Below are 25,796 nucleotides of genomic sequence, written 5' to 3'. Positions count from 1 at the left end.
CAGAAAAGATGTAAGATTTCAAAAGCAAGGCACAGATATGAGATTTCTAGTAGGAAGGTTTTTCACTGTGACTGAGCAGACTGGGGTTTAGAAAATACTGAAAGTGGAAGTGTTACTGTGGAGCTTCAGATTAGTGTTCCATCCAACTTATAGTAATGTGTTCTCATACTGGAGAGGACAAATAAGCTCCTCACACCATCAGTACTCCACTGCTAATTCTGCCTTTTGTCCATGGAAATGGACTACTGGAGCACTGAGGCTTTACAGGTGTCTTCATAAATGGTATAGCTGATAAAAGAAAATAATTTAAAAGACGTATAGATGTGCCTCTTAGGGACAGGGTTTAGTGGGACTTGGATAGTGTTAGGTTAATGGTTGGACTTGATGATCTTAAAGGTCTTTTCCAGCCTAAATTATTCTGTGTTTCTATTATAAGTTTATACCTTTTTGAGCATGTTGGAATTGGGAAGGATAGTTTTGTTTGTCTAGCTGTGCTTAATATTTATGTTTGTGTGTACGTAGACTTCATCTATACTAGTAAGTGGAGTGGTGCCAAGAAATTCTCCTGAGCACTGGAAACGGCCCACCTGTACTGTTAATTTGTCAAAATAGTTGCTGTCATAGGCTTTACCTGAGCCAGGTAGGATTCTTCCAAACAATTCCCATTCAAGTTTTGGATACTGAATCATTCAGGGACCATTAAAGTAGGCAATTTGCATTTGGATTTGCTGTCAGATCTTGTCTGAGAGGGTGAAATAGTTGAATGCTGTGGATTTCAACCATTCCATGGCAGTTTTTCTCAGTGTCATATGATGTTCATGGATGTATTTTACTTATCAATACAAACAGAACTTTAATGCTTTGCATAGTTTGATCCTGTTTCCTAGTTGGGGCCTGTTTGCCCTCCAGTAGTACCACTGTAACAAAACCTGTAGTAAATATGTGCAAAAATAAAATATAATGTCCTTGATTTGCTTTAATTGTATCCTTGGGGATACTTTGTACCATATGGTTTTGTAATTGAAATAATTAATAAAGGGGAACTATTTAAAACAGCGAAGAAGAACTCTATGTATCAGTATCCATAGAGATACAGATTATGCCATGAACTTGTGTGGCCACCATTGTGTGTTTCTGCAGTTTCTCAAATCAAGTTTAAAGCTGCTGTGGCTCATATGAATCAAGTTATATAGAGCCTCTTGATTATTTCTAAGGTCAGTCATTCCAATGGCATTTAAAACCAGTAAGGTTATGGTCTCTGAGCCACATATGTCCCTTTAGTCAGTCAACTATAATTCTGGAACTTAATCACTAGGTAAATTATTAAATAATAATTCCTGTTATTCAAAATACTGATGCAGATGCAGTTGAAGTTATTTTTACTGAACATGAGAAACCTTCCCGAAGGTGATGAAGAGCTTGAACATCCTTACTCCATGTTTTTGTTTTAGGTTGTTCTTATATGTGTCTGTTTCTGAGCTAATGTGTCAGGCGTGTAAAAAGGCATCTGTATGAGAAAACAGTAATAATAAAAAGAAAACAAAAATAATTTGGCCTTCATGTAATTTTGTTCTCAAAAACATAATGGACATTGCAGATAAGAAAGCCATTATTATTCAAACAGTTCATTGTATACCTTATAACATGTACGTATTTCCTAAAATATGCTTCCTCATATGCAGTCCTCTCTCTTCTGAAAAGTCCCATGCAATTAATTTTCCAGTAGTGTTCTTGGTAATATAATGTTCTTCAGAATGGGAATTCTCTGAAGGTGAAAACAATCAGGCTGTCATTTTGAGGTACACATAAGTCATGGGTGTGGGAAACCACAGCATGGAAATTTCAAACAGCACTCTTTAGAAGTCAGGAATAGAATAGATTTCTGTAGGAGTGCACGTGTCTTGGGTTTATCAGCATGTCGAGGGTTTTGATTGCGGGGTGACAATAAAACCCTGGCAGATGTATTGTTAAGCTCCTCTCCCCCCCGGCTTCCCCCTTTTGCCCCTCCCTCTCCCCCCTTCCCACTCAGGACAGGCGATCGAGAGGGAAAGAAGGACAGAGAGTTGGAAAAATTAACAATGTTTTACTAATTCTACTAAGAAGAATAGAGAAAATAATACAAAATATACAAAACCAATCTTGAAACTCTCAGCAACTGCAGAACTGGCACCCAAAGTCCTGGATTGGACTCTGCAGCATCCTTATGCTTACTTAAAATTCTAATGAAAGAAAATATGTGTATATCTTGTATTGTCTGGTAGGACCCACCTTCCATATTACAGCCATACTTTGAAAATTGGAGGCCTCAATCTGAAGTCAGAGTTCCTCTGATTTTTCCAGAATACCAGCTTCTAGTTTTTCACATTGACTTCGTTACCTTTCCAGCACAGCTTTAGTAAAACACATCTATGAATATTTCTGTGTATGGACATAGGAATCCCAATTTAAACAAGCCAATATTATTATCAAAAATATTGACTTGAATGTTTGCATGGTTTATTCTATGGCTTCAGTAAATGGTTATTCATGGTTTATTGCTCCAGTGCTCAGAGACTGGTTCAAATTCAAGTGACACAACAGACCTAGGAAACAAATCAGAAGGTTACAGTTGTTTGTCTTTTTATTACTTTTAATTAAAAATATTTTTCAAAAGTTTGCTGTAAGATCTCAAGCATTTCCTATGCACTGTTTAAAAAATGGATTCTGTTTAGTGTGATCGCTTTATTACAAGTACCTGTTATTTTTTCTTCTTCCCTTAAATTAAGATATACTTAAATACAGTGGTTGGGTTAGTGTTTCTAAGTTGCAAAGGTATGTATTATTTTGAATTAAGATATGTGCCATTAAGTCACTGCTGTGGAATTAGAGATGGTTTATTAATGAAATTTTGTTACTTATAAAAAAAAGCAGAAAGGTGACTTCTGATGATCATATAAATACCTTTTTACTGCTTTCATTTCAGGCAGATCAGCTAATGTTTGCTCTACATTTTGTACGAGGAATGCACCCTGAACTTTTTCAAGAGAACGTAAGTGCTAGGGAAGAAAATCCCCAACTTAATATGAAGAGTAAATGAATAGTTAAAAAGATTTGTCAGTGAGTGTCAGACTTTGGATTTTAGGTTTATATGCTACTATTTTTCTATAGTTACTTTTGGATGCCAACATTATATTTTTTAGGTTCAAAGTGAAGATTACCATGAGATGGGCAGGTAAATGGTTACCTTTTAAATAGGGGTCTGAAAAAGATGTTTGCTGTTTTTTTTCAGGCTGTCTATCAGTGTTTCCCACCACCATGTGGCTAGACATTGATCCATCCTTCCAGTTAAATACAGACATTCCTTTCTAAGTAAAGAGATGGATACACAACTGTTCCACTGTGACCAAGGGTTGCTTGTGCATTGTGCCTTGGTATTGAAATGCAGAAAAAGAGTGCAAGACGTAGGGAGAACTTAAGTGAAAGTCCAATTCTGCAACCTGCAGCTGAAGACTAAACAAAGAGTCTTCCTGGCAGGTGAAGTAATGAAGTTATGATGTTATCTCTTTTGTGCATTTCAGCCATTGATTCTTCAGTGTCCAAGAAATCCCTGGAGCAGTGATCATTAATGTCCTCATTTGCAACAGTGTCTTCAAGAGTGCACTGTACAGAGAGTGTTCTTGTATGTTGCTCTCTGGCCACATAAGTATTGGATTCTTTGCACCATACTGGGCTGTCTCTGAGGGGAATGATGGACTCATTCTGGAATGGTTTATATTTTTGATAGAATAGTGGGATGCAGGTGATATAGGTTCAAACCACATTTAATAAAAAATGGCTGTCCATTCAGTTTTCAAGCAAGTCCTGCATTATTAGCATATTCACAAAAAAAAATGATAGATGTCTTGTGACAATTTGACATTGATGAATGAGGCCTAATATGGAAATGCCTGATTTGTGGGGAATTTACCTGTTGTTTAGAGACTATCCTATGCCAAACAAAACTGCAGCAGAACTGATACACTGCTAAGCCTTATTTCCATAGGGCAGCACATCTCTGTAAGAGCATGTTTTCCTCTTTGTGTGTTAGGTAACGCTTTTGCCTAATGTGGACGTTCATAGTGAATTTACATATCTCTGGTAAAATGATGCTTTTAATGGTGATGGAATTGGTAACTAAAATTTAAACATCTGTTAAAATTTGTCTGAGCAGGTTAACCTAGACTGTCTTTGTAGGAAAAGGAAAAAAATGACTTGTCAAAGAAGCGATTAGTTTAACCGTAAATAAATTTTGTAAAATAGGTCAGATGGATTACTGCTAAAATTGTTTACTTCTCTCCATTGCCCTTACAGGCAGACCAGACTTGCTGGCTGAAATGTAGGTGCTAAAGTTATAGTTGTCTAAAGTGTAGTGAAATTAATCCTGTAAAGTGTGCCTGCAGTAAAACAGTATGTGCAACTGACTCAATACAGTTGCTTAAACATGGATGATTACCATGAGCCAAGACACATTTAATTATCTAAAATACCTACATGGAATGGAGAGACAATTTTCTGTGCCAGAAGCTGGAGACCAGTAGGAGTATGAAATGGTAGTAGATGTCAGTTTGCTAGAGGAGACTCTATTATAGGATGAAAGGTAAAAGTCAGATAATCCATTTGAAGGAAGTAAGGGAGCTTGATTATATGACAGGTATGGGTTTAAGGTACAAGGTTTAAGAAAGGATGGTTCAAACTTCTTGATGTTATGAATACCATATAGTTTTATTGCAGACATGGATTGACCAACTGAAATCCCACAGTCTTTCAGCAATGGAGTTGCCTGATAAAAATAACTCAAATTAATCTTGTGGGTAGAGATATACCCTGACTACTCTTCCTTAGCAGAACTTCCCTAATACATCTTTATTATTTATTTTCAACTTCTCAAAATATCTTTCTAGTCCTTGAGTCTATAAAGTCACAAAGGCAGCAACTTGCAGATAGTTTTTGAAATTAAAGCCTAGCTGCCTAGGCTTCTGACATACTATTTGTAAGTACTGCTTTATGTTTTCGTTGCAATTGTTTAGCATGCATTTCCGTCAGCTATTAGAGCTCTTAACCAGCTGAATCTAGGTTATATAGAATGCACATTACTACAGTATTTGAATACTCAAGAATTCAAACAGGCAAATAATTTCAATAATTCTCTTACTTCTCTGAGAAGTAGAAGTTGTTTTAAATTAATTAATTAATTAATTAACTTGTTAAGAAAAGAGTGCTTGTGCAAAATTGAGGAAAATGGAGCTGAAGTGGTTATTATTTTAAAGATATTTCCCTGAAAGCTTTTAATGTGATCAGGCTGGAAGTCACTTATTTTGCTGCTAGAGAATGTGGTATTTGAAGTTCCTGTCGCAAAAGAGTTCAGCCTTCTGCACTTCTGAATTTTTTGCATACTGATGAGAAATGTTATAGTACAACTTCAATGTTATAATATAGAAGCCATGGCTTTTAGTAGAGACAGGGTCTTTCTGAATCAATATGTGTAGACATTTCAGAGGTAGTTTTGCAAGTCTCTATATAATATGTTTCTGCTTTTCTTCATAAAAATATTACATGATTTCTGGTTTTAAAAATATAGAGCTTTCATGTCTTTTTCTGTGCACAAGCATTCTCCTTGTAATTGAGAGAGGATCAGCCATCAGTTTATAATTGAAAGAGAGAGTTGTTTTAAGACTCAACTACAGTGATGAATGCAAAAAGCTATGTTGTGGTCTGTATCAGAGTAGTACTAATTGTTTGACTTTTTCATTTGGAATGTTACTATTTTCTTTAACAATTAAAAAAAAATTCTTTATCATGTAATTATCGATACTGATTATGTAAAAATTAAATACTCTGTTATTTTAGTATATTTCTACCACCTCCAAATACAGGCTTATGTCATTTCTAATATGTTTTTTAGTACTTTTCTGATCTGTCTTAAAATGATTAAAAGCTTGGATACAAATACAAATCTTGGATACAAATACCAAGTCTAAAAGCTTTAATCATAGATAAATTCAACTTACATTTCCCCTTTGTTAGTGAAACGAAAGTATTCACAACGCAAATCTATTATACTAATTATTCCTCTTGTTCTAATAACTGCATGTTTTGGATACTGTAACGTGAACCCATATTGAAACATGGATTCTGTGGTTATCTACTCTGTGTCCGCTGCTGATTCCCCGCCAGGCAGCGAGTGTGTCTCTGCCCGCCAAGCGTGTTACTTCTTGCCTGTCTGTAGTTTGGTGCCCTGTGTGAGAGCTGTGGATGCCGAGAGAAGACAGGGCTTATAAAGCCCTGTGGGCACTTGGCTTAGGTTCCACAAAAGGAATGACATAGTGGTAGTGTAACCTGGAGATTTAAAAATACCTTCCAACTCTTTCAGAATTTAGGCTTTGTTGATCTTCCTGTTTTGCCTACATCTTATTCTTAAAGATGTCTTGTGACTTATTTGAATTGTTTATTTATTTCCTCTAGGAATGGGAGACATTTACAGGTGTGATCATTGGAGATACCGTAAGAAAATCAGTAAGCTGCATTAATTTGTGTATTTTGAAATAAGAAACATTTACTTAAATTCTGAAAAGTAAAGGTTGTATTTTTACTCTGTTGTTTGATTACTGTGTTTGTACATGGAAGGAACAAATAACTTCTCACATAGAAATATAAATATTATAAAACATTTTGAACATGGCAACTCATTTTCAAATTTGCATAACATTTTTCCTTTCTTGCCTTTTTTTCCCCTTCTGTTACCAGTGTTGCAATTTGGTTTTTTTCAGTGCTATATTTGAGAAGGTTTTAAGCTCACTTCTGTAACTAAAATCAGTGTTTCTGAATCCTTCTTTCTCCCAGAATCATATGAGCGATACTTCTTGTATGGATTGATGGGATTGTGCACACACTTTGCTAATTTTACATGCTAATTTTACATGCTTTTTTTCCTCAGCTTTACATGTGTTACTCAGATTTTCTTACTTAGGCTGCTGGTTGCTAGAAAGTTTCTTAAATTCTCAGCTTCTGTAGCCCTTAGCTGATTCTACAGGTTTTGCATTTCAGTGTGAACTAGAGGTCCCTCTTCATCTGTGGAGTCTTTATAATTCAATGAAATGTCAGTGAATTTGATGAATGTCAAGTATTTTCTGACAGCAGGTCATTTTCAAGCTATGTGAGATCTGATTCTATGATGGAATTCAATACTAGTCCTACCTTTACCCCACTTAACACGTAACCCGTGGGTTTTGGAGAGATTGTGGACATACATGATTCAACCCTGATTCTAACTGGAATATATATTGCAGACCCATCTCAAGTTTATTCCTGGAATTGCTTTTGAGTTTCCTACTTCTGTTCCTTCTCAGACTTAATAACAGACTTATTCCTTCTCAGATTTATCAACTCAAGCTTTCATTTTTTCTGCTGAACCTTAAGATTACTCTCAAAGTTGCTCAGTGGTTGAGAGGTACATTTCCATACAGTAACTGTCAGACTGGTTAATGGGCACTGTAAGATTTTTTATAAAAAATGATATCGTGAATACAGAAGTTCCACTGGAGCTTAAGCTGTGTTGTTCATCCTTAGAATTTCCTCCATCTCCAGCATCTAAGGAGCAGAAAAATAGAGCTGTGGCCACACTTTACAAGTGCAGAGATGTCCAGAAGTGATGCTTTGCCTAGTGAATTATCCCAGAACTGCCCTTTGTGTGAAGAGCCATCCTCTTCATGACTGCGAATATGTCCAATGGAGTTATTTTTTGAAGTCAGGGTATTATATATATGCACTCGAATCACTTGTTTCTAATGGAAAAGAAACTGCTTAAAGTTGAATGTGTCATATAGATACTCCAAATGATAAAATATTTTCTGACTAAAGTTGTTAATTATGCAGTAATGTAAACAGTGTATCTCAAATGTTAATTATTGCTAGCTTTTGTTTTGTTATGCCGTTCATGACCTTAGCAAAAGACCACATATTCCTGTTATTAATGCTATTTTTATTAACAACATGACGTTTGCGATATTCTTACTTAATGTAATGTTTCACAAAAATTTATGGAACTTCTCTATGTAACATGTAACATGTAACTTGCTTCAATAAGGATTCACAAAGAAGCATTCGTGACCAGATTCCCTCTTGGATAGAACAGGACCGAACCTGGGCAGTAGCATCTTTGAAGGTATGTATCACATGGTGGGTTGAATTTAGCTTAAAAAGCCTTTCGTTTTCACCAATAGTAATTTTGACTTGAATATTCAAATATGTATTTGTCAGATGGAAATATTTTGTTATTTTAAAGTATTTATTAACTCTTCCAGAAACCATGGCTTAATACATACCCATTTGGAAAAAAACCTGTATTTTAAAAAATTCTTCTCATTTTTCTGAAACTTTTCATGTACATCTCTGCAGCATTTGACAATGAATTTCAATGCATGTGAATGAACCTATCCTCTTAATTAGATTAGAAAATACAGTAAACCTACCTGAAGTACTACAGTTCCTACAGACAGAAAAATCTACAGAGGAAAGATTGCAGAAAACATTTAAGTTGCAGATTTCTCTTATGTAATGGCTTTCACAAACAACTTCATATTGTATTAAAAATCATAAACTGTTAATTGGGAAACTAGTTTTCTGCTTATCAGTAAGTACATGCACATCTACTTCCATGCACATCTTTAATGGTATTTCAGAGTTTGTTATGTTCAGATCAAGTAATTTCAAACTAGAACAAAAAGCACTTTCTTGCTTTGATTCATCCTGCAGCAGCCAGTGTTGAAGTCCTCTGATCCTGAAGGGAACTAACTGAGAATACTAGACCTTGAAATTCTGCCTTGGGCTCTTCTCCTGTATGCAGCTCAGTGGCAAGAAGGAAAACCTTGACTGGGCTTTGGCAAAGACTTTTTCTACTAAATTCAGAGTTCATTATTTTTCATTTCTCTTCACCAAGGATCAGGAATAATTGCAATGATAGTGTGGCAAGCATGAGTGTTAGAGGTTCAAAAAAACAAACAGCCAAATAGAAAGTGAGTAACTGTGTGACTCAGTCACATGTACTGAGAGAAAAAGAACCTGGTTGTGATTAAAGGAAAGGACTACAACTGGGTAGAGCCCAAAGTTTAAAAACAAAGAACCCAGAAATTTAAAAGCAAAAATATAGAACAAATACAGACAGCATTTCCAAGGAATAGGTAAACAAAAAGGTTGATTTTAAAAGCTACCCTTTTCTTTAACTTCGAGGGTAAAATTGAATTATGTGATATACACAAGTATTTACAGGTTTAGTATAATGGTATTTGGAAATTAATTGAAATAGACAATGTCTACATGGCTATTCTTCTTTATTGTTAAATATGCATTGTTTTGTAGATTGCTCTCCCAGGTCTCTATCAGACACTTTGTTTTGAAGATGAAGGTCTATGGCACACTTTTTCTCAGAGCTCTGTATGTGAACAGGACTTTCCATCTACTATTGCAAAAAGAATTTCCTTATTTCAGCAGGTAATATTTTCAAATAAATATATCAAAAAATAGTTATGAGTTCAGCATTGAAAGTAAGTTTTACATCTTGGGAATTTAGGTTTCAGGCCTCATTGAATTATAAGCAATGACAGTATCTACATTGTCTTACAGCCTAACTAGTTTATTTAGTCTAAGGATTATCTTTTTTTTTTTTCTGATGATACATATTTATTCTCTCCTATCTGAGTCTTTTTTGTCTTGGCATATTGGCTGCAACTGACCATACCCTGTCAGTTAATGAGCTCTTTTTTGATAGTCACAGAATTAATTTCATGATGAGGCATTTAAATTCTTCTGTGATTGATTTGTTACTACAGAATTTGTCAGCTTTTTGAGCCTCATGAATTTAGTTCATCATTAAATGTGCAAACTCACACATCTGACTGAAAAACACAGTAGCAGCCACTTCTTTTTAGAACAGTAATAATGAAATATTACTCTTTCTGAAAGCTTAGTGATCAAAGAACTCACCAAGGCTTTTGGAGAGGCAGGTTCCTTCTTTGACCTGGGGATCCTTCTCCTCTGGAAGAGAAAAATGTCTTCTCACTTGTATTTATGGAAGAAAGGGTGCCAGTACTTACTTTCAAATGATGGTGTGATTTTTCATTTGAAGTCACTTCATATAAAACAAAGGCCTGTCTAAAGAAGGGATGCTGTATAAGATAGTGCAGTTCCATTTTGGTTGGCTTATAAGGACTCTCTGTTCAGAGTTTTTGTGGAGGAGGAGAATTTCCAAAATAGCGTGCATGAAATTTAGGAACAAACAATTTTGCAAAGGAATTTGTCTGAGTCATGTTTGATTTGATGAAATACAGAAGAGCGGTCCTTGTGTATGCAAGGTGTTGTCATAAAAATTCTACATTTATAGGAAAAAAAATTTGGAATGATCAACATATTACATATGTAGCTCTTTGCACAGAAAGTATAAAGAATGTTTTCATTGAAGAAATATACAGAAACTACCTGATTAGATTTATATGCCACTTGTAAGTTAGTTTCTTTCAAACTGTATGTGAAACTTAAAAATAGTGTGGGAGCAAGTAGTGGAATCTCAAACTTTAAAAATAGTACTTTTTAAAAAATTTAATGAAGTTAAAACTTCACAACTAACAACAGATATTGCAGAATTGGAAACTGGAATGTGATGGTAGGTTCTGAATTGTGGTTTACAGGTCTACAAGAAAGAGGGTAGGAGAAGGGGTGATGATTTTAACAAGTCATTTTTACTGAAGTTGCATCAGTTGCCTGCACTAAACATTTGCAGGAAGTTTACTGAAAAAGAGGTACTGGTAGGGAAGCTGCTAATTTAATTTGTATCTGAATTGATTAGCTGTTCATGTTCTGTAGTCTTTGAGTAAAAGCATCTGCAGAATGTCTTGGAAAAATTTAGATATAAAACCTTAAAGCTGTGCTCAAACAAAGGAAATTTTTTCAAAACTGATTATTTTACTGTATTACTGCACTGAAATCAGAAATATTAGTATTCCAGTTAGGAAGTTACTGCCTAAATATGTGTATAGAATTTAGATTACCCCTATAAAGCTAAGTTTGATTTCTGCATTCTAGCTATCCACATAGCTACCTTTTTTTCTAATGCTTTGTAGAAGAACTTCCAGCTTGCAAAGAGACATTAGATGTAGATCTATCTTCTGATTCTACCAACAGGACAAGCTGCTTACAAAAGAACAATTACATTTAATTATCTTGGAAAAGAATGATCAGATAGCTCTGTATATTCAGAAAAATAAATTCGTTCTAAAGAGAAGTTTAAAGAATTCAGCCTTCTTAGAAGAGTCTTGCTTTTTAAATTGTCACAATATACTTTAAAAAACTCATCTCCCCTGAATATATTTTATTTTAAGGTACTTGTGGTCCAGGCTGTGCGACCAGACAGGCTACAGAGCGCCATGGCTCTGTTTGCATGTAAAACTCTGGGTAAGTTAATTTTTCACCAAGGTCTTTCCATACAACAATTAAATAGTTTTTTGTCCTATATTTCTCTTTTATTTTGTAGCTCTTATGGAATCCCTAAATTTTAGGATTTGAAAAGATGCTATATTTGCTGATTTTGTTCTTGTAATGTATTGTTAAAAACTGCTTTTAAAATAGATTCATTTATGTTGCACAGTAATTTAAAATATAATAAAAGATTGGTCAGATTCTTTTATGAATTCTTGAACACTGAAGTAATTAAGAGAGTAGCTGATTCTCTGTAAGTTTTACACTGCAGCATTTTCCTTAAGACAGAAATGTTCCAAAAAGATTCTTTTATTTAATGTAATTTACCATTTAAAACCCGTTAGGTTTGGAATTTTGGATCTGAAAAGATCGTTTCATATTTTCAGTCATTTTTGTCAGTCTCTTTGACTGTAATGCAATTTTTACTGTCTATAGGTACTTATGACTGAGAGTGAAACAATACTATGTCTATTTGTTCTACTCTGTTTCTACTCTGTCTATGGTATCCAAAGTTTTGGACTTATATTCCAAATCTTAATATTGCCATACAGCGCACCAAAGCCATCCTGTAGTTTTAGCAGTTAATGACAATGTGCATATGGAAGATTAATTATGAGTGTGTCATTGAGGTGGACACTATAGTTTTAAAAGTCACCCTCTGCATTATGTAGGGACAAGGCATAATTTGTTGTTTTTAATGTGGTACAATGTCAGGACAGGAGTGAGATTAAAAGAAAGGAAAGGATCTAGATTGCAAAGACATTAAATGTAAATGGCAAAGGTTGTTTTTAATGTGGTAGAAAATGAACCTGGAAAATTGACTTGTAGGCTGCCAAGGTAGTAAGTCTGGACTTACAGCTCCAGTACTTGTAAAGATCGTCAGTTTGAATGATATTGAGATGGGTGATTTTGCATGATAATGCAATAGATGAGTGATATATGAAAAACAATGAGTCTGGTACTTTTAAGTTATTGATGTGCATTTAATTTCTTATTAGTGTAAGATGAGGTATAAGTTTAGGTCTCTGCTTCTTAAATTTTAATGGCATTTTTGTAACAGTTTATCTTACGCCCTCTTTATTATCTGTCTGTGGGCATTATTTGTTGGTCAAAACGGGTTCCATGTCTGCCACCAAGGCCAATAGTTCCAGGAGTAAGATTAACCTGCTTTGTCAAACATTATTAGTAGATAGAGCAAGTACTTTTATCATGGTGAGTGTGCAGGTTCCATGCTGACAATGTCCCTGCCTGTTGGACTCAAATGGCGAGTGCAATCTGCAGGATGTGCCTCTCCAAAGCCCAGCAGAGAACTGAGTTCAGAGTAAGTTTATTCACCCGCTCCCTGTCTTCCAAATCATAATGTGTTAAGTAAATTGGTTAGGTCTGTCTTGATGCTGGTTCCTTGGAGGCATTTTACAAGGGGATGGTTTTAGGTGAAACTACAGCCTCACTGAGGAAGGCAGAACACCACTAACTCCATTTGTAGGCAGGGCTTCATCCACAGATATTTCATGCATATCAACAAGATTCTATTTTAAGATCATGTCATAAATCATGACTAGTGCTTTACAACTGATAAAAGGAGTCAGGCTTGTATGACTATGTTTTCATATTTTTTCCTACCATGTATTTTTCAGGGTCCTTGCCCTGAAAGTTCTTAAGCAAACTGTTTCGTTTAGTTCAAAAAGGAACCGTTAAGTTTCCAATCTCGTTTGACTGATTTCTTGTGAGGAAAATGAGTTCCACAAGAGCTGTAATAGCCTACAAGAAAGCCTTCCACTTCTGTTTTATCCAGATTTTTTTTTCTTTTTTCATCTTTCACACATATTTTTAAATTTATGGTTGAAGGAGGATTAAAATAATTTTTGTTTAAAGATAAAGTTCATAAGAATTTTCTATAAATGTATTTTCTGGGCACTCAAAGTATGCTTATTTCTTTATTTTACATGCTGTACTGAAATGTACCATGTTGGCAAAAATCATATTGACAGTATACTCCCAAATCTTTTGGTATCACTCTTTGAGTTGAGTGTTTTTTCTTCTCTGCTTTAACTTAGTTTTTTGAGTTTGGCTATGTCAAAAATAGTATATAAAGAGGCTTGATTTTAATTACCTACATTCATATTATTCAAAAAAGCAGTAGAGATATGAAGAAAGAAAATCGTTGCAGGCTAAAGAGGTCTTTATTTTACTCTCAGAGACCACTTTCTATAAAGTAGACCAGAGCTCTTCTGGTCACATTGTGCCTAGGCCAAAATAAAATTATGGGCCAAAATAAAAAAAATAACATTTCCCGCTTTCTTTGTTGGACTTATGAATAGTAATAATACATTTACTAATATTTTTGTACATTGTTTCTCTGTGTACAGGTCAGCAACAGAAGGAATTTTAACAAGCACTTTGAGTTCTAGTTCCAGCTGCTATAAATTGATTTAATTGCATTGACTTCAGTAGAGACATTTTATGAAAAGTTGTTCATTGATGTTATGAAAGCTTCATCAGTTTATACAAAAATGTGAAGTCTGCAACCTGTACCAAACTTTGTACTTATATGTCAGATCTTTCTTTTTTCCCTGTAGATTTCCCTCTCCCCCACTTTAGACATTTTCTGAAAAGTTATTTCCTCTCTCATATGGTTTTTCTTCTTATGTCAGGACATCAGTTCAGATTGTAAGATTTAAGAAATTTTGTCACAATTGAACATGGAGGCAGAAAAGTATGTCAGGGATTCCCAGTCTGTCTGCACAGTTATTATCTGGAATATGAGTGCTTATTGATTTACCCTGAAAACACTGGAGTCCTTTTTTTTGCAGTTCTCTAAATGTAATCCTGGCTGGAGCTTTAATTCTAATGGCCAGGAACAGACAAAACTGTAATGTAGTTTTTCTGTATTTCACTCCAATTGAGCTTCCTTAAAACAAAAATCACATCCAACATAGCTCTGCTTTTTCTAAATATTGTCTCCAAATTTCTGAAAAACCAAACTGTTTTATAGAAGAAACAATGTATTAGTTCTCTAAATGGTGCATCTCAAGAATGCTACAATGTATTTGGCTAGACACTTACTCATGACTGCACCTCTTTTAAATCAGCATTGTTGCCATAAATGTTATTTAAATTGCAGGTACACACACATTTGGCTGTTGCCAATCATAGCTTTTTATTCTGCTCCCCAGTTAATGCAACGCCAAGCAGTAGTCCCCAGTTAACATATATATATAGCCCACATATCAGAACATATCACAAGTACCTTTTCCTAGTGGTCCCCATCCATGAATGGAAATATTTGCTGTTGGATTTTCTAATTATAGGGCTAATACTATCTTCCATTTTCAGTATTGTAAGGACTCCTTCATAAAAACTAAATAAAAAAATATATCACATTTCTTTTTTTTTTTTCTGAACTAATTTGTCTATTTTATTTCTCCCTTCTCTGCCGATAGCTTAGCTATTTCCATTTATTATGTTAGTGAAGGAAATATTAAATCTGGAGTAGTTTGTATTTGTGAGAAACATTACTATAAGCTCAGTTTGGAGGAATGACATGTAAGTTAGTGTGCTGAGCAGCTGTCATTCAAGGCATAAGCTTTTTTCAGGCCTTCTGAAAATGCATCCAAATTTGACCAATATAGGATTCATTGAGAAACAACCTGCAGATGATTGTCATACATTTTTGAGATACTGACAGTGAAGTGTCCCTGAAGAGTCTTACTCACTGAGCAGGCTTCAGTCCAGCCCTGAATGCCCCTTTAACTTCAGTGGTGTTTTATGGATCTTCCAGTGTTTAGGGCAGTGTTTACTGGCAGTGAGCAGCAGAACTTCTCAAAGGACCAGCCCATATCAGTTGCCTTGTGGCCTCGGTTTATGTGTTTATCTCTGCTTATATTACCTCTACACGCCTAATGAATGTGAAATGAAAGCATTTTCCGACATTAGTCTGGTTTAGTTCAATTTTTTAAAGCTTTTTGAATGATACTGATTTTTTCTGTTTAGCTACATCTGTTAGAGTCTCTGTGCAGATACATGCAGAGAACTCAGACCTCATACGAACCTTTGCCAGCCTAACCAGTTATATTCAAATTATGTAGTATTCTATGTGGAGATAATAACTCAAGTCTGAAAGCAGACTGTGCCATCAAGGAAATGTGTATTCTATCCTTTAGTAGGTGCAACATAGATGTCACTGATTTGGGCTCTTCTGTTTTGCTTTATGTTGTGATTTCCCATTGCACCTAACACTTAATTATTTAAGGATGAGTCTAAAGATGCATTTAAAACTTTTGGTTAACACTGTTGAAGTTTATTATATACTTATACATATAGCTTTAGGTTCATGTATAAATGCGTTGCCTATACTAGTCAACATTCTAAACATTTAAGTTGTATATTAAAGCAAACAATAACTAAAGCAATTGTAGTACCAAGAACTGTGTCAAAGTCTAATAATTAAGGGTCTTGGGTCAATAAAGGAGAGAAGTTCTTCATACGGACTTACACACTTCAGTTAGTTTTAGGAAACAGCAGAGCTTCTTATATTTTTTATGCTCCAGCTCTTTTTGTATGTTCTCTTGAAGACTACGCTCTAAATAAAGACTGCCATTTATATTTGTCAAGCTGGAAGTCCAGGCACCTTTTTGGTGCTTGTGACTTTTTTGATCTATATAGGGTGCCTTCTGACTGCATATTGTAGGGATTTTTTTCTCGTTGTAGGACGAGTTTTATGGTCTGCATTGAACTTTGAAAGACAGATGACCTCTGAAGTGGTTAATGAAGCACTTAATCCTATGTAGTCACTTTATTTCCATATAATTTTAATTATAGGAATAAAAGAATTATCTCCATCACCTCTGAATTTGAAACGTCTGTATAAAGAAACTCTGGAAATTGAGCCCATCTTGATAATTATTTCTCCTGGTGCTGATCCTTCTCAAGAGTTGCAAGAACTTGCCAGTGTTGAAAGAAATACTGAGTGCTACCATCAGGTCAGTCTTAGATCAGCGCAATGATTAAAAACTAGAATATGTAAAATTTTACAGTAGTAATATCTGCTTTAACTTGGTTTTTAAGGAAGTTGGCATGTAAAAACATGGTTTGTTACCTATGTGTTTGTTATTCCCACCTATCTCACCACTAACTTCTGATTCCATTGGAAAAAGGGCGTGGAGAAGAAAGACACAATTAGTGATACTCGTAGCAGCAGAATACTGCTCCAACCTTCTTTTTTTTAGTGTGGAATAATTGAAATATGAACAAAACTCAAGGAGAACTAGACTTAATAATTTCTTCTGCTTATTTGCCCAGCCAGTATAACAGTTGTTTTTTGATGTTGTTGTTGTGATATACAGCTTCTACCCTGGTTTTCATTTGACACAAAACTGAGCTGGTTGGAGAGTATTCCTCTTGAGTAGACTTTAATCGGGAATTCTACTGTTAAGAATGTGCTCTATATTTTCTATGTCTATTTCAAAACTGGGTCTATGCAGAGGTGTTGAAAACAACTTTTTTTAATAAGAAATTTACTGTAGCTTTTAAATTCATAGAATAATCTAGGTTGGAAGGGGCTCCTGGAGGTCATCTACTTCAACCTCCTGCTCAGAGAGGGAAGGTCCCCCCTCCAAGGATGGAAGTCCCACCATATCTCTGGGCAACTTGTTCCAGTATTTGACCAGTATCAAAGGAGAATGTTTTTCCTAATATCAAATCAGTATTTCCCATGTTCCAGTTTGTGTGCATTGACTCATCCTATTTCCATGTGTCTTTGAAAGATTCTGGTTCTATCTTCTCTGCATTCATCAGTCATGTAGTTTTAGATGGCAAGATGGTCTCCTAATTGCATGGCTAAACAAACTGCTCAGTGTACCCTGACTATGTTGGTGGTTTGCTTTGGAGTCACTTCAGTATGACCATGTCTGTCTTGTACTGGGAAGCCCCAAACTGGGCACAGTACTCCAGATGTCATCTCACAAGTTCCCAAGGGAGGGGAAGGGTCACTTACCTAGACTGGCTTTTCTAATACAGCCCATTATGGGATTGGCTTTTGTTGCAAGGGCCCAGTGTTTACTCATATTCAACTTGTTGTCCACTGAGGCCTCCTTTTCTCTAAAGCTACTTCCTCAGCAGACCCCAACCTGTACTGGTGCATGGGGTAATTCCATTCCATGAGTAGGACTTTGCATTTGCCTTCTTAAACTTAATGAACTGACAACCTGTTTCTCCAGCTTGTTCAGGTCAATCTGAGTAGCAACCCTGCCTTCCTGCATACTAGTTCCTCACCCTCTACCACCCTCACCTTTGGTGTTACCGTTAGCCGGCTGAGGGTGCACCCAGTCACATCATCTGGGTCACTGATGAAGACCTTAAACTGTACTTGTCCCAGTATTGATCTCTGAGAGATACCCTTGCCATGACACAAGCAATTAATTGACTGGCTGGGGAGGACCTCTGCTGAAAAGGACTGGAGGGCTTTTGTAGACAACAAGCCAGACATGAGCCAGCACTGTGCCCTGGCAGCAGAGAAGTCTCTGACGACCTAATAACAGCCTTTCGATACCTACAAGAAGGTCACTGAGAAAGTGGACCCAGGCTCTGCAATCAGGCATGATAGAAATAAGCAATGGGCATAAGTGGTAACAAGACACTGAACGTAAGGAGAAACTTCTTCACCATGAGACCAGTCAAACGGATTTTCTGGTGCATTCTCCATCCTTGGAGGTTCCCAAGAATCCACTGGAAAAAACTCTCAGCTCCTGGTCTGATCTTTCATAGCTGGCCCTACTTTGAGCAGGAGGTTGGATTAGAGACCTTCCAGGATCCATTCCAACTTAAATTATTCTGTCACCTAAGGAGTTTCCTAGTATTCCTAATACACATTACCAATACGCGTCATACCTTTCTGTAAAATGTTATTTCCTTCTGCCATTTGAAATATTCAGGGAAGAGGTGTTGTTATCTACTTGATCACTGGTTAGCATAGAAATAGAAAATGTCAAGTTTAATGTTGCTTTTAAATAGTCCTTGAAATTGTTTCTTCCCTGGAATGTGCACTGATGTAATATGTTTTTCCCATCAAATTGTAAAGATTTAGATCTTACTGCCAGCTTGTCTGTCTGTGAATATTTCAAAATGCATATTTCTTACTCTGCCACATAGCTTTTTGTGTTTTTCTAAATAACCTTTACATGTTGGACTTTTAAAATGTAACTTTGTGGTATTTGATTAAGAAGCAGTACTCAAACCGAGTCATCTGAATGTTCTCCCAGTAATGAGAATATTTTGTGTTATTTTTTCCTGCACTTCCTCATGCAATTTCAATAGAACACAGAAGATTAGATTTTTCTTCTCTGTTGAATCATTTCTTATATAGGATAAAGAACAGACCACTAAATTTGTGTGGTGTACTACCATGTTGTCTGGTGTCTTTCAGTTATATTCTTTAGGCTATTATAAATTATTTCAAGATATTAGACTCAATTTTATTTGTGCAGAGGATATCCTGTTTTATCATAAAAGACAAGGCCCCAAGTTTCTTTGATTCAGTACAGTTTTAGGATAAAAAGCCAGAGTGGATTTCCTCTTAAGGGATATTTGATGAAGTGCTAATAATCAGAATAGTTATATTTTGCTATAGCAGTAACACCAAGACAAGACTTTGTAGATTGGCTAAAACCACTTTATTTTCAAGCTGTTTGGTTCAGGGGTTTTAGTTGTATAGAGAGAGAACAATTAGGGAGAACTAAGGTGAATGTAACTCTGCAGACAGTCATCAACATCAATTGTTGCAGTAACTGGGCTACAAAACAAGTCCTTTCTTTGTTTTCAGTTTTCACTAATTTATCTGAAAATTAAATTTGGGATCTTTTTATTTCCATTTGAACATTGGAACTTATTGTAGCAGCAGTATGACACTATAAAAAATGAAGACTGTTTGTTTAGCTTTTAATATTTCCCAGTTAGAAAGGGAGAAGCCTTAGTTTTTTAGCCATCTCAATATTCTAACTTAAGTCCAATCCTAACTTACAGACAAAAGAGAATTTGTTCTCATCTGTCTCTTGTTTTTATTGTATCAGCAGTTCTACAATAATACAGTTCAATCACTGATATTTAAATGAGTTCCCAGGGAATACCATCACTGTCACCAAATGATATATATTCTTTTCCATAAAGACATTAGGTAAGGGTTTTTCTTAACAAACTCAGGTTAGATAGGTTAATCTTTACTTTAGTAACCTATGACATTTGAGAAAATTCTAGTTATCTTTAGCACACCTCCTTTATTACTTATGCAGTCTAGTTTGAAAACACGATTTTGTGTTTAGCTGTTAAATGAGGTATGATGGATTCCTGATACAACTGTGTCTTTCATTTCAGATTGCAATGGGCCAAGGCCAAGCTGACCTGGCTATTCAAACTTTAAAAGATTGTGCACGCAATGGAGAATGGCTGTGTTTAAAGAACCTGCATCTTGTTACATCTTGGCTTCCTGTATTGGAAAAGGTGACAAGAATGTCTTGGAAACTAGGCAAAATTAGTATGCAACATTTCTGAAGCATTTCAGGCATTTCCATGGCAATGCTTAAAATTACAACAATTTAAAAATAGACCTTTGCAGTTTTCTCAGTCATGAATGAAGTGAAATGCTTCAGGTCTAAGCAGCTCCTTCCTTTGTGTGAGAGCTTTAGTTTTCATACAATGTAGAGTATTTCTGCCACAATGATTGAACAAAAATGATCCCTTTAGGACTTCGGGTACTTCACGGGATACTGCCCATGTTTGCTGAACTCCAAATCTATGTATGCTTAAATTTATTCTTTGGGATTTTTTTTTCAGCTCTGGGACTTCTTTTTTATTGGTTCTTTTATGTTAAGCTTGTGTCTGAGTCACCAAGAGGCTTTTGATTCTTTGAAATTAAAATGCCTAATGTTTTACAGAAACACACACTTCCTTATGGCATGTAAAATCACTAACTTGCTAACTAGATCAAAGTGACTTTACATGTATATCACTGTGAAATCTGGAAACCAAATTCCTATCAACAGCTACTGCAATCTTAATTTTCCAGTTTCTGATGATTGTAAAGTGTATTCCATGCACATGATTTTGGAGTCTACCTTCTATCTGTCAAGCAATGGCCATGTGGCATGTGTGTGGCTTTTAAAAATTCATATAATCCTTTTTGAGAAAAGGGAAAGACAAAATAAGGTAACACTGAGATGTATCATCTAGTCAAAATACGGTAGTAACTTTGAACTTAAGCACAGCGGATATATGGAATGTGTGGAGAAGAGACATCTTGAACAATAGTTGTTTAAATAACCTTACTTGTGCAAACAGATAATGAATTTTTAGACAAGCCTAACTTTCCAATTTAAGTTATTATGATTTTGTAAATACTTTTCTGTATATTAAATAAATTCCTGCAAAACCTACTTCAACATATAATATCTCTTTAACAGGAGCTGAATACATTGCAACCTCAACCAAACTTCCGCCTCTGGCTTACAACTGAAGTTCATCCAAAATTTACTCCGATTTTGCTTCAATCAAGTCTGAAAATAACTTATGAAGTAAGTAAGGCCTGTTAGGAAAGCTTTCATTGCATGTTTTCAAAGACCTAACTTTGATCTTTAGTAAACTAAAGCTTTAGATAGACTAAAGCCTGGATAATATGGACTATTTTCATAACTGGTTTTGCCTTATATTTCAGTTAGATGGAATACAGAAAATGCTATGCATTTACCTTGAAAGATTTTAATGATAATTTATAATGTGTATGTGGAAATTTACAGAGGCTGTTCTTTAAAGGGAAGGTTTGTAAAATTTCTTTCCAGATATTTTTTCCAATTGGAAGTGTGAACTGGAGGTATTTGCTTTGTGTTGAGCTTCAAATTATTTTCAGTGTTTAATCATTGTTTCTTAAAAGCAAAAAAACTTCACAGATGCTGGTACATGGATGAAAAACAGGAGATTCCTCCTTCTTGGCAAATGTACTCATCTGAAGATCACAGAATCATACTTTCTCTTCCTTATTTTTCTTTTTGGCCCCATAGCTTTATATTTACTGCTCCCTTTAAACAAAAATGGCTCTCCTTCTATACAGCAGAATATACTGCTAAAGGCCTTCACTAAAATTTGAGAGCTTTGCTTTCAGAATGGGTCGATCTAACGAATAACTGGGACCATGCCCTTCCAGCTTCTTGGAAAGTGCTCTAATCATTAATGGACTTATGCATTAAAGTCTCTTATGGAAATCAGGGATAGTGGTGCTACTAACTCACCCATTGGTATGAGTGTGGAGATTTTGCCTACAGCTAAACCAAGAAGCTCTGACCTTTTAGGTCCAATGTTGCTGCCTTTCAGGAAGCCAAAATTGTTATGTATTTGTATGGACTGCAGGTATTTTTAAAATTATGAGGCACTTTCTTGCTTATATTGAGGTCTTCAGTGCTACGGACACTACAGGACTGTATAGTGTTGTCAGATTTCTTTTCATCTGGGTTCTTGAAGTTACTGATCTCACTATCTTTGGAATGTCGCACTGGTGTAATGTTCTAATTCCTTTTGTTACCTTTTTTTTTTGCTTTAATAGTAAATACTTTGCTACCACAAAAGGGCAGTGATCACCAATGACTTGACTAACAATATTTCATTATTCTATGGTTGTGGAATGTCCTTTAACTGTTACCAATCAAGATGTAGATAGTTCAACAGAAAAATCATCAATTGACCAAAATATTTTGCAATTATTTACCACAAGAATGCAAGGCAACATATATGGCTGTTGGTAATCTTACAGAAACATTAACAAACATTGTTTTTCAAAAGAAAGAAGGGAAATTCTTATAAATATGAATATGGGATTTAAATCTCTTTAAATTTATGTTAAACTTCACATTTGCAAATAATTTGAAAATGGCTGGGTATTTAATCAGTTTTTTTACTTTTAAGCACTTTAATCTTTGTTGTGATATACATTTTAACTGTAGTTATTTCTATTGGTTGTGAACACTACACCTAACACTAACAAAACTGGCATTTTATCACACATATACACCATATCTGTATGCTGACTAATAGAGTGCAGTGATGGCATGAGACAAGTTAGCTCTGATCACAGAAATGATAATTGCTAGTAAATCTGTAAATTGAGAAGGCAGTTCTTGTTCTTGAAAAGATAGAATTTACTTTTAAGCTTACATGTTTTGCTAGAGTATATTCCTTCATTAAGTTCTTTTAGTGTAGTTTAGTCCTCCAGTCAGTTCATTCTGGTTATGATTTTAGTAAGTTTAAGTTGTTTAAGCTGTTTTCAATATAAGATCGTTCTGTCGTTAGGCCATTTAGTACAAGCAGATTTTTTTAATTAAGTACTGTTGTAATTTCATTAAGTTATAAATTGTAAGCTAGAATTTAAGAAAACAGCGCATAAAAGTATCAGGTTTCCTGTCTACAACAGTGTTTTTCCTTCCAATGCAGGCACCTCCGGGCCTCAAAAAGAATCTTTTGCGAACCTATGAATCTTGGACACCAGAGCAAATTAGTAAAAAGGGAAATTTGTCTCGAGCGCATTCTCTCTTTTGTTTAGCATGGTTTCATGCTGTATGCCAAGAAAGAAGAAATTATATTCCTCAGGTAATATTTTTACCCCATTTATTAACTTTTATATTTGAAAGTATTCTTCATCAGGATCATGTTGGATCATGTTCAGAGATGAGTAAAACTTGGATACCTCTGGTGCCTGCCTTCATTATTGTCTCTGAATTCATTGCAAAATAAGACCTTGGTAGCATAAATTTCTGTCCCTCTGAAAGCTGTGACTGCCTGGATGGGGTTATTTTGTGATTTATGTACTAACTGGTACTGATGCAGGAGTGAGGTCCCATGGAAAAGATTCTGTGAATCCTTTTTGCTTAGGACAGGAAAAATGTTTTGGAAACATAAATGATTGAATGGAAGATGTAACAGAAGAGAGGTTTTGGTGGGAAGGAGGCATGACATTGTCTCCTCTTTGTGCACACAAACCCTGTTCAAGGAGAAGGAAGAACAAGGGAATTTACTCATTTGTTTAGAAGGTTGTCTCACTCTTTTACAAACAGACTTTGTACACAGTGTTCAAGAAGTAGAATAGGTGAAAATATATATACTGATCTTATACCTGAACTCTCATTTGGCTTTGTTCAAATTCACGTTCATTTACCATGAACTTTCCAAGTTGCACAAGATAAGATTACTAATTCTCCTTAATTCCACTGTGTTCATCTCATGTGCAGATGATTTTATATTTTGCATAAGTTTACCAGTTTCTAACAATGCTGGATGGTGATCTCAGTGAGAAGTTCTTGTATTTTGTAATAAATTTCAGGTTATTTTGAGTCCATGTACAGATCTGTCAAAAAAAAGCAGTAACGCTGTTGAGAGACTGCAGCATCTTTCCACCCTGAAGCTTCAGCTGTGGGCTTGGCCTCAGACTGTATCCACCTCACTGGATACGTGCATGTTATCTGACACATTTTCATGGTTCTCATTGTGAGTCATATGCTCCTGTTCTTATTAAACGATCCATATGCGAAGGTGCAGCCACAAGAAGATACGGCAACAGGAGACACCTTTGAGATATGGATTTCCTAATTCTGTATCATATATCAGTATTTATTTATACTCCATCCATTTACATCACAAGTTTTTTGTGAGAATTATTACACATTATACAATAATACTACATAAAGCATAAAACCACCAAGAACAGAAAAGAGGTACAAATGGAGAATGATTAAAAGATGCACATGGCAATCAGCATTTTTACTGTAATAATAGCAGAATCACTTTACTCATTAAATTGATTTCTGTCAGCAGAGAAGTGATATGAATTAAGGAGTAAGATGATAAAATTGTAGTGTAGACTGTGTTTGAAGAATCAGAACTATTTATGGAAATCCAAAAGAAACTGAAATGCAAAAAGCCCTCAGAAATAAAATCATAATTCAATGCGTGATCTAGTCACAGATGTCAGTAAGCTTTAGTTGAAGTAAATACTGTTAGGAGATAAAAGAATCTTAAGTTTGCATTCCTCTTACTCAATGGATTCTAGTTTGTATAAGTATGTAAAATCACATACTCTTGTAGAACTGATTTTTTTATATTCCCTCCACTGAATTTTTCCAAATATGCACTTCAGAGGACATAAGTTGTCTCTTCTTTCATTCAATATTAAGTATTATACAGTATTCTGTAACCACCTAATATTTGTATTTTACTTCATGATCATCATTGTGTGTTTAATTAAATTGTTTGGATTTCTTTTAATGGTAGGGTTGGACCAAGTTTTACGAATTTTCATTATCTGATCTCCGTGCTGGTTTTGACATTATTGATACACTGTTTGAGGGTAAGTCACTTCTTAAGGAAAGACTTCTTACCTCTGTAGTATAACCTTTCTGAATGTCTCTCATTTAAAATCTTTAGAATATTAAAACATTTCATGGTAATTTTTATAGATTGGTTACTTTGCATTATTGTTTTGGTTGGAGTGGGGCCATTTTGTTTAAAGTTTGCTTTGAAGGTATTTACATTTTTTACTTGTATCTTCATTGGAACATTTTCCCAAATATCAACACATGAAAGGGCTCTGAGCAACCTGATCTAGTTGAAGATGCCCCTGCTCATTGCAGGGGGCTTGGACTAGATGACCTTTGAAGGTCCCTTACAACCCAAACTATTCTATGATACTTTGACTGGGTAGCTGGGTAACTCCAGCAGTGTGGGAGCAGTCTGACCCTGAATCAGCTGTGCTTGGGCTCCATCAGGCTTTTCTGGATGTAGATCCAGACTCTGAGGATGTGTCTGTAAACTCCTATGGGCTGGATACATGCTCAAAACTATTCCATGACCAGGTTTATTTTTTCCCATATTTGGCTTATGCAGACTGGCATTCTCATAGGCAGAGCCAAGGTAGGGTTTGTCAGACAGCAGAGCCTGGACCCTCTTTCCAGTACACAGCAGGTAAGAGGTTACCTTCTTTTAGGGCAAAAGAGAGTTTAGCTGCATGGATTCAAGCCACCTTGTGCCGTCTGACCTTGAGTTCAAGCAGGACCTGACCTGTTTAGCATTAGGAGAGATATTGTATGCAGAGCTTCATCTTTTTACAACACTGAGATAAGGCTCATCACCAGTAAGCAAAGCTAGAAACACAGGGGGAATCATAATTCCATTTTTGGGTGGTTGGGTAAACCAATAGTTTCTTTCTGCCAAGAACTATTCTGCTCAGCTTCTTGAGTTCAGAGGAATAAAAAGGAAATACAGGAATGCCTGAAAGATGAAGT

At 35.5% G+C, this 25,796-nt stretch overlaps 1 protein-coding gene across 1 annotated transcript in view; it reads left to right on the top strand.

The window, feature by feature from the left end:
• The window catches only part of DYNC2H1 (dynein cytoplasmic 2 heavy chain 1), a 161,742-nt gene that overhangs the window by 77,559 nt on the left and 58,387 nt on the right, over positions 1-25,796 (top strand). The window contains exons 71-80 of the mRNA XM_080338541.1: positions 2,963-3,028; positions 6,481-6,531; positions 8,102-8,179; positions 9,373-9,504; positions 11,388-11,460; positions 16,306-16,466; positions 19,852-19,977; positions 20,937-21,047; positions 22,954-23,109; positions 24,787-24,862. Coding sequence (XP_080194667.1) covers positions 2,963-3,028; positions 6,481-6,531; positions 8,102-8,179; positions 9,373-9,504; positions 11,388-11,460; positions 16,306-16,466; positions 19,852-19,977; positions 20,937-21,047; positions 22,954-23,109; positions 24,787-24,862 — 1,030 coding nt within the window. The remainder of the gene's footprint in view (positions 1-2,962; positions 3,029-6,480; positions 6,532-8,101; positions 8,180-9,372; positions 9,505-11,387; positions 11,461-16,305; positions 16,467-19,851; positions 19,978-20,936; positions 21,048-22,953; positions 23,110-24,786; positions 24,863-25,796) is intronic.

The sequence above is a fragment of the Nesoenas mayeri genome (genome assembly GCF_963082525.1).
Source record: "Nesoenas mayeri genome assembly, chromosome: 1".
In the NCBI taxonomy this organism is placed as follows: Eukaryota; Metazoa; Chordata; class Aves; order Columbiformes; family Columbidae; genus Nesoenas; species Nesoenas mayeri.
Note: the sequence above shows the minus strand (reverse complement) of the source record. Positions and strands in the feature narration are given on the sequence as shown.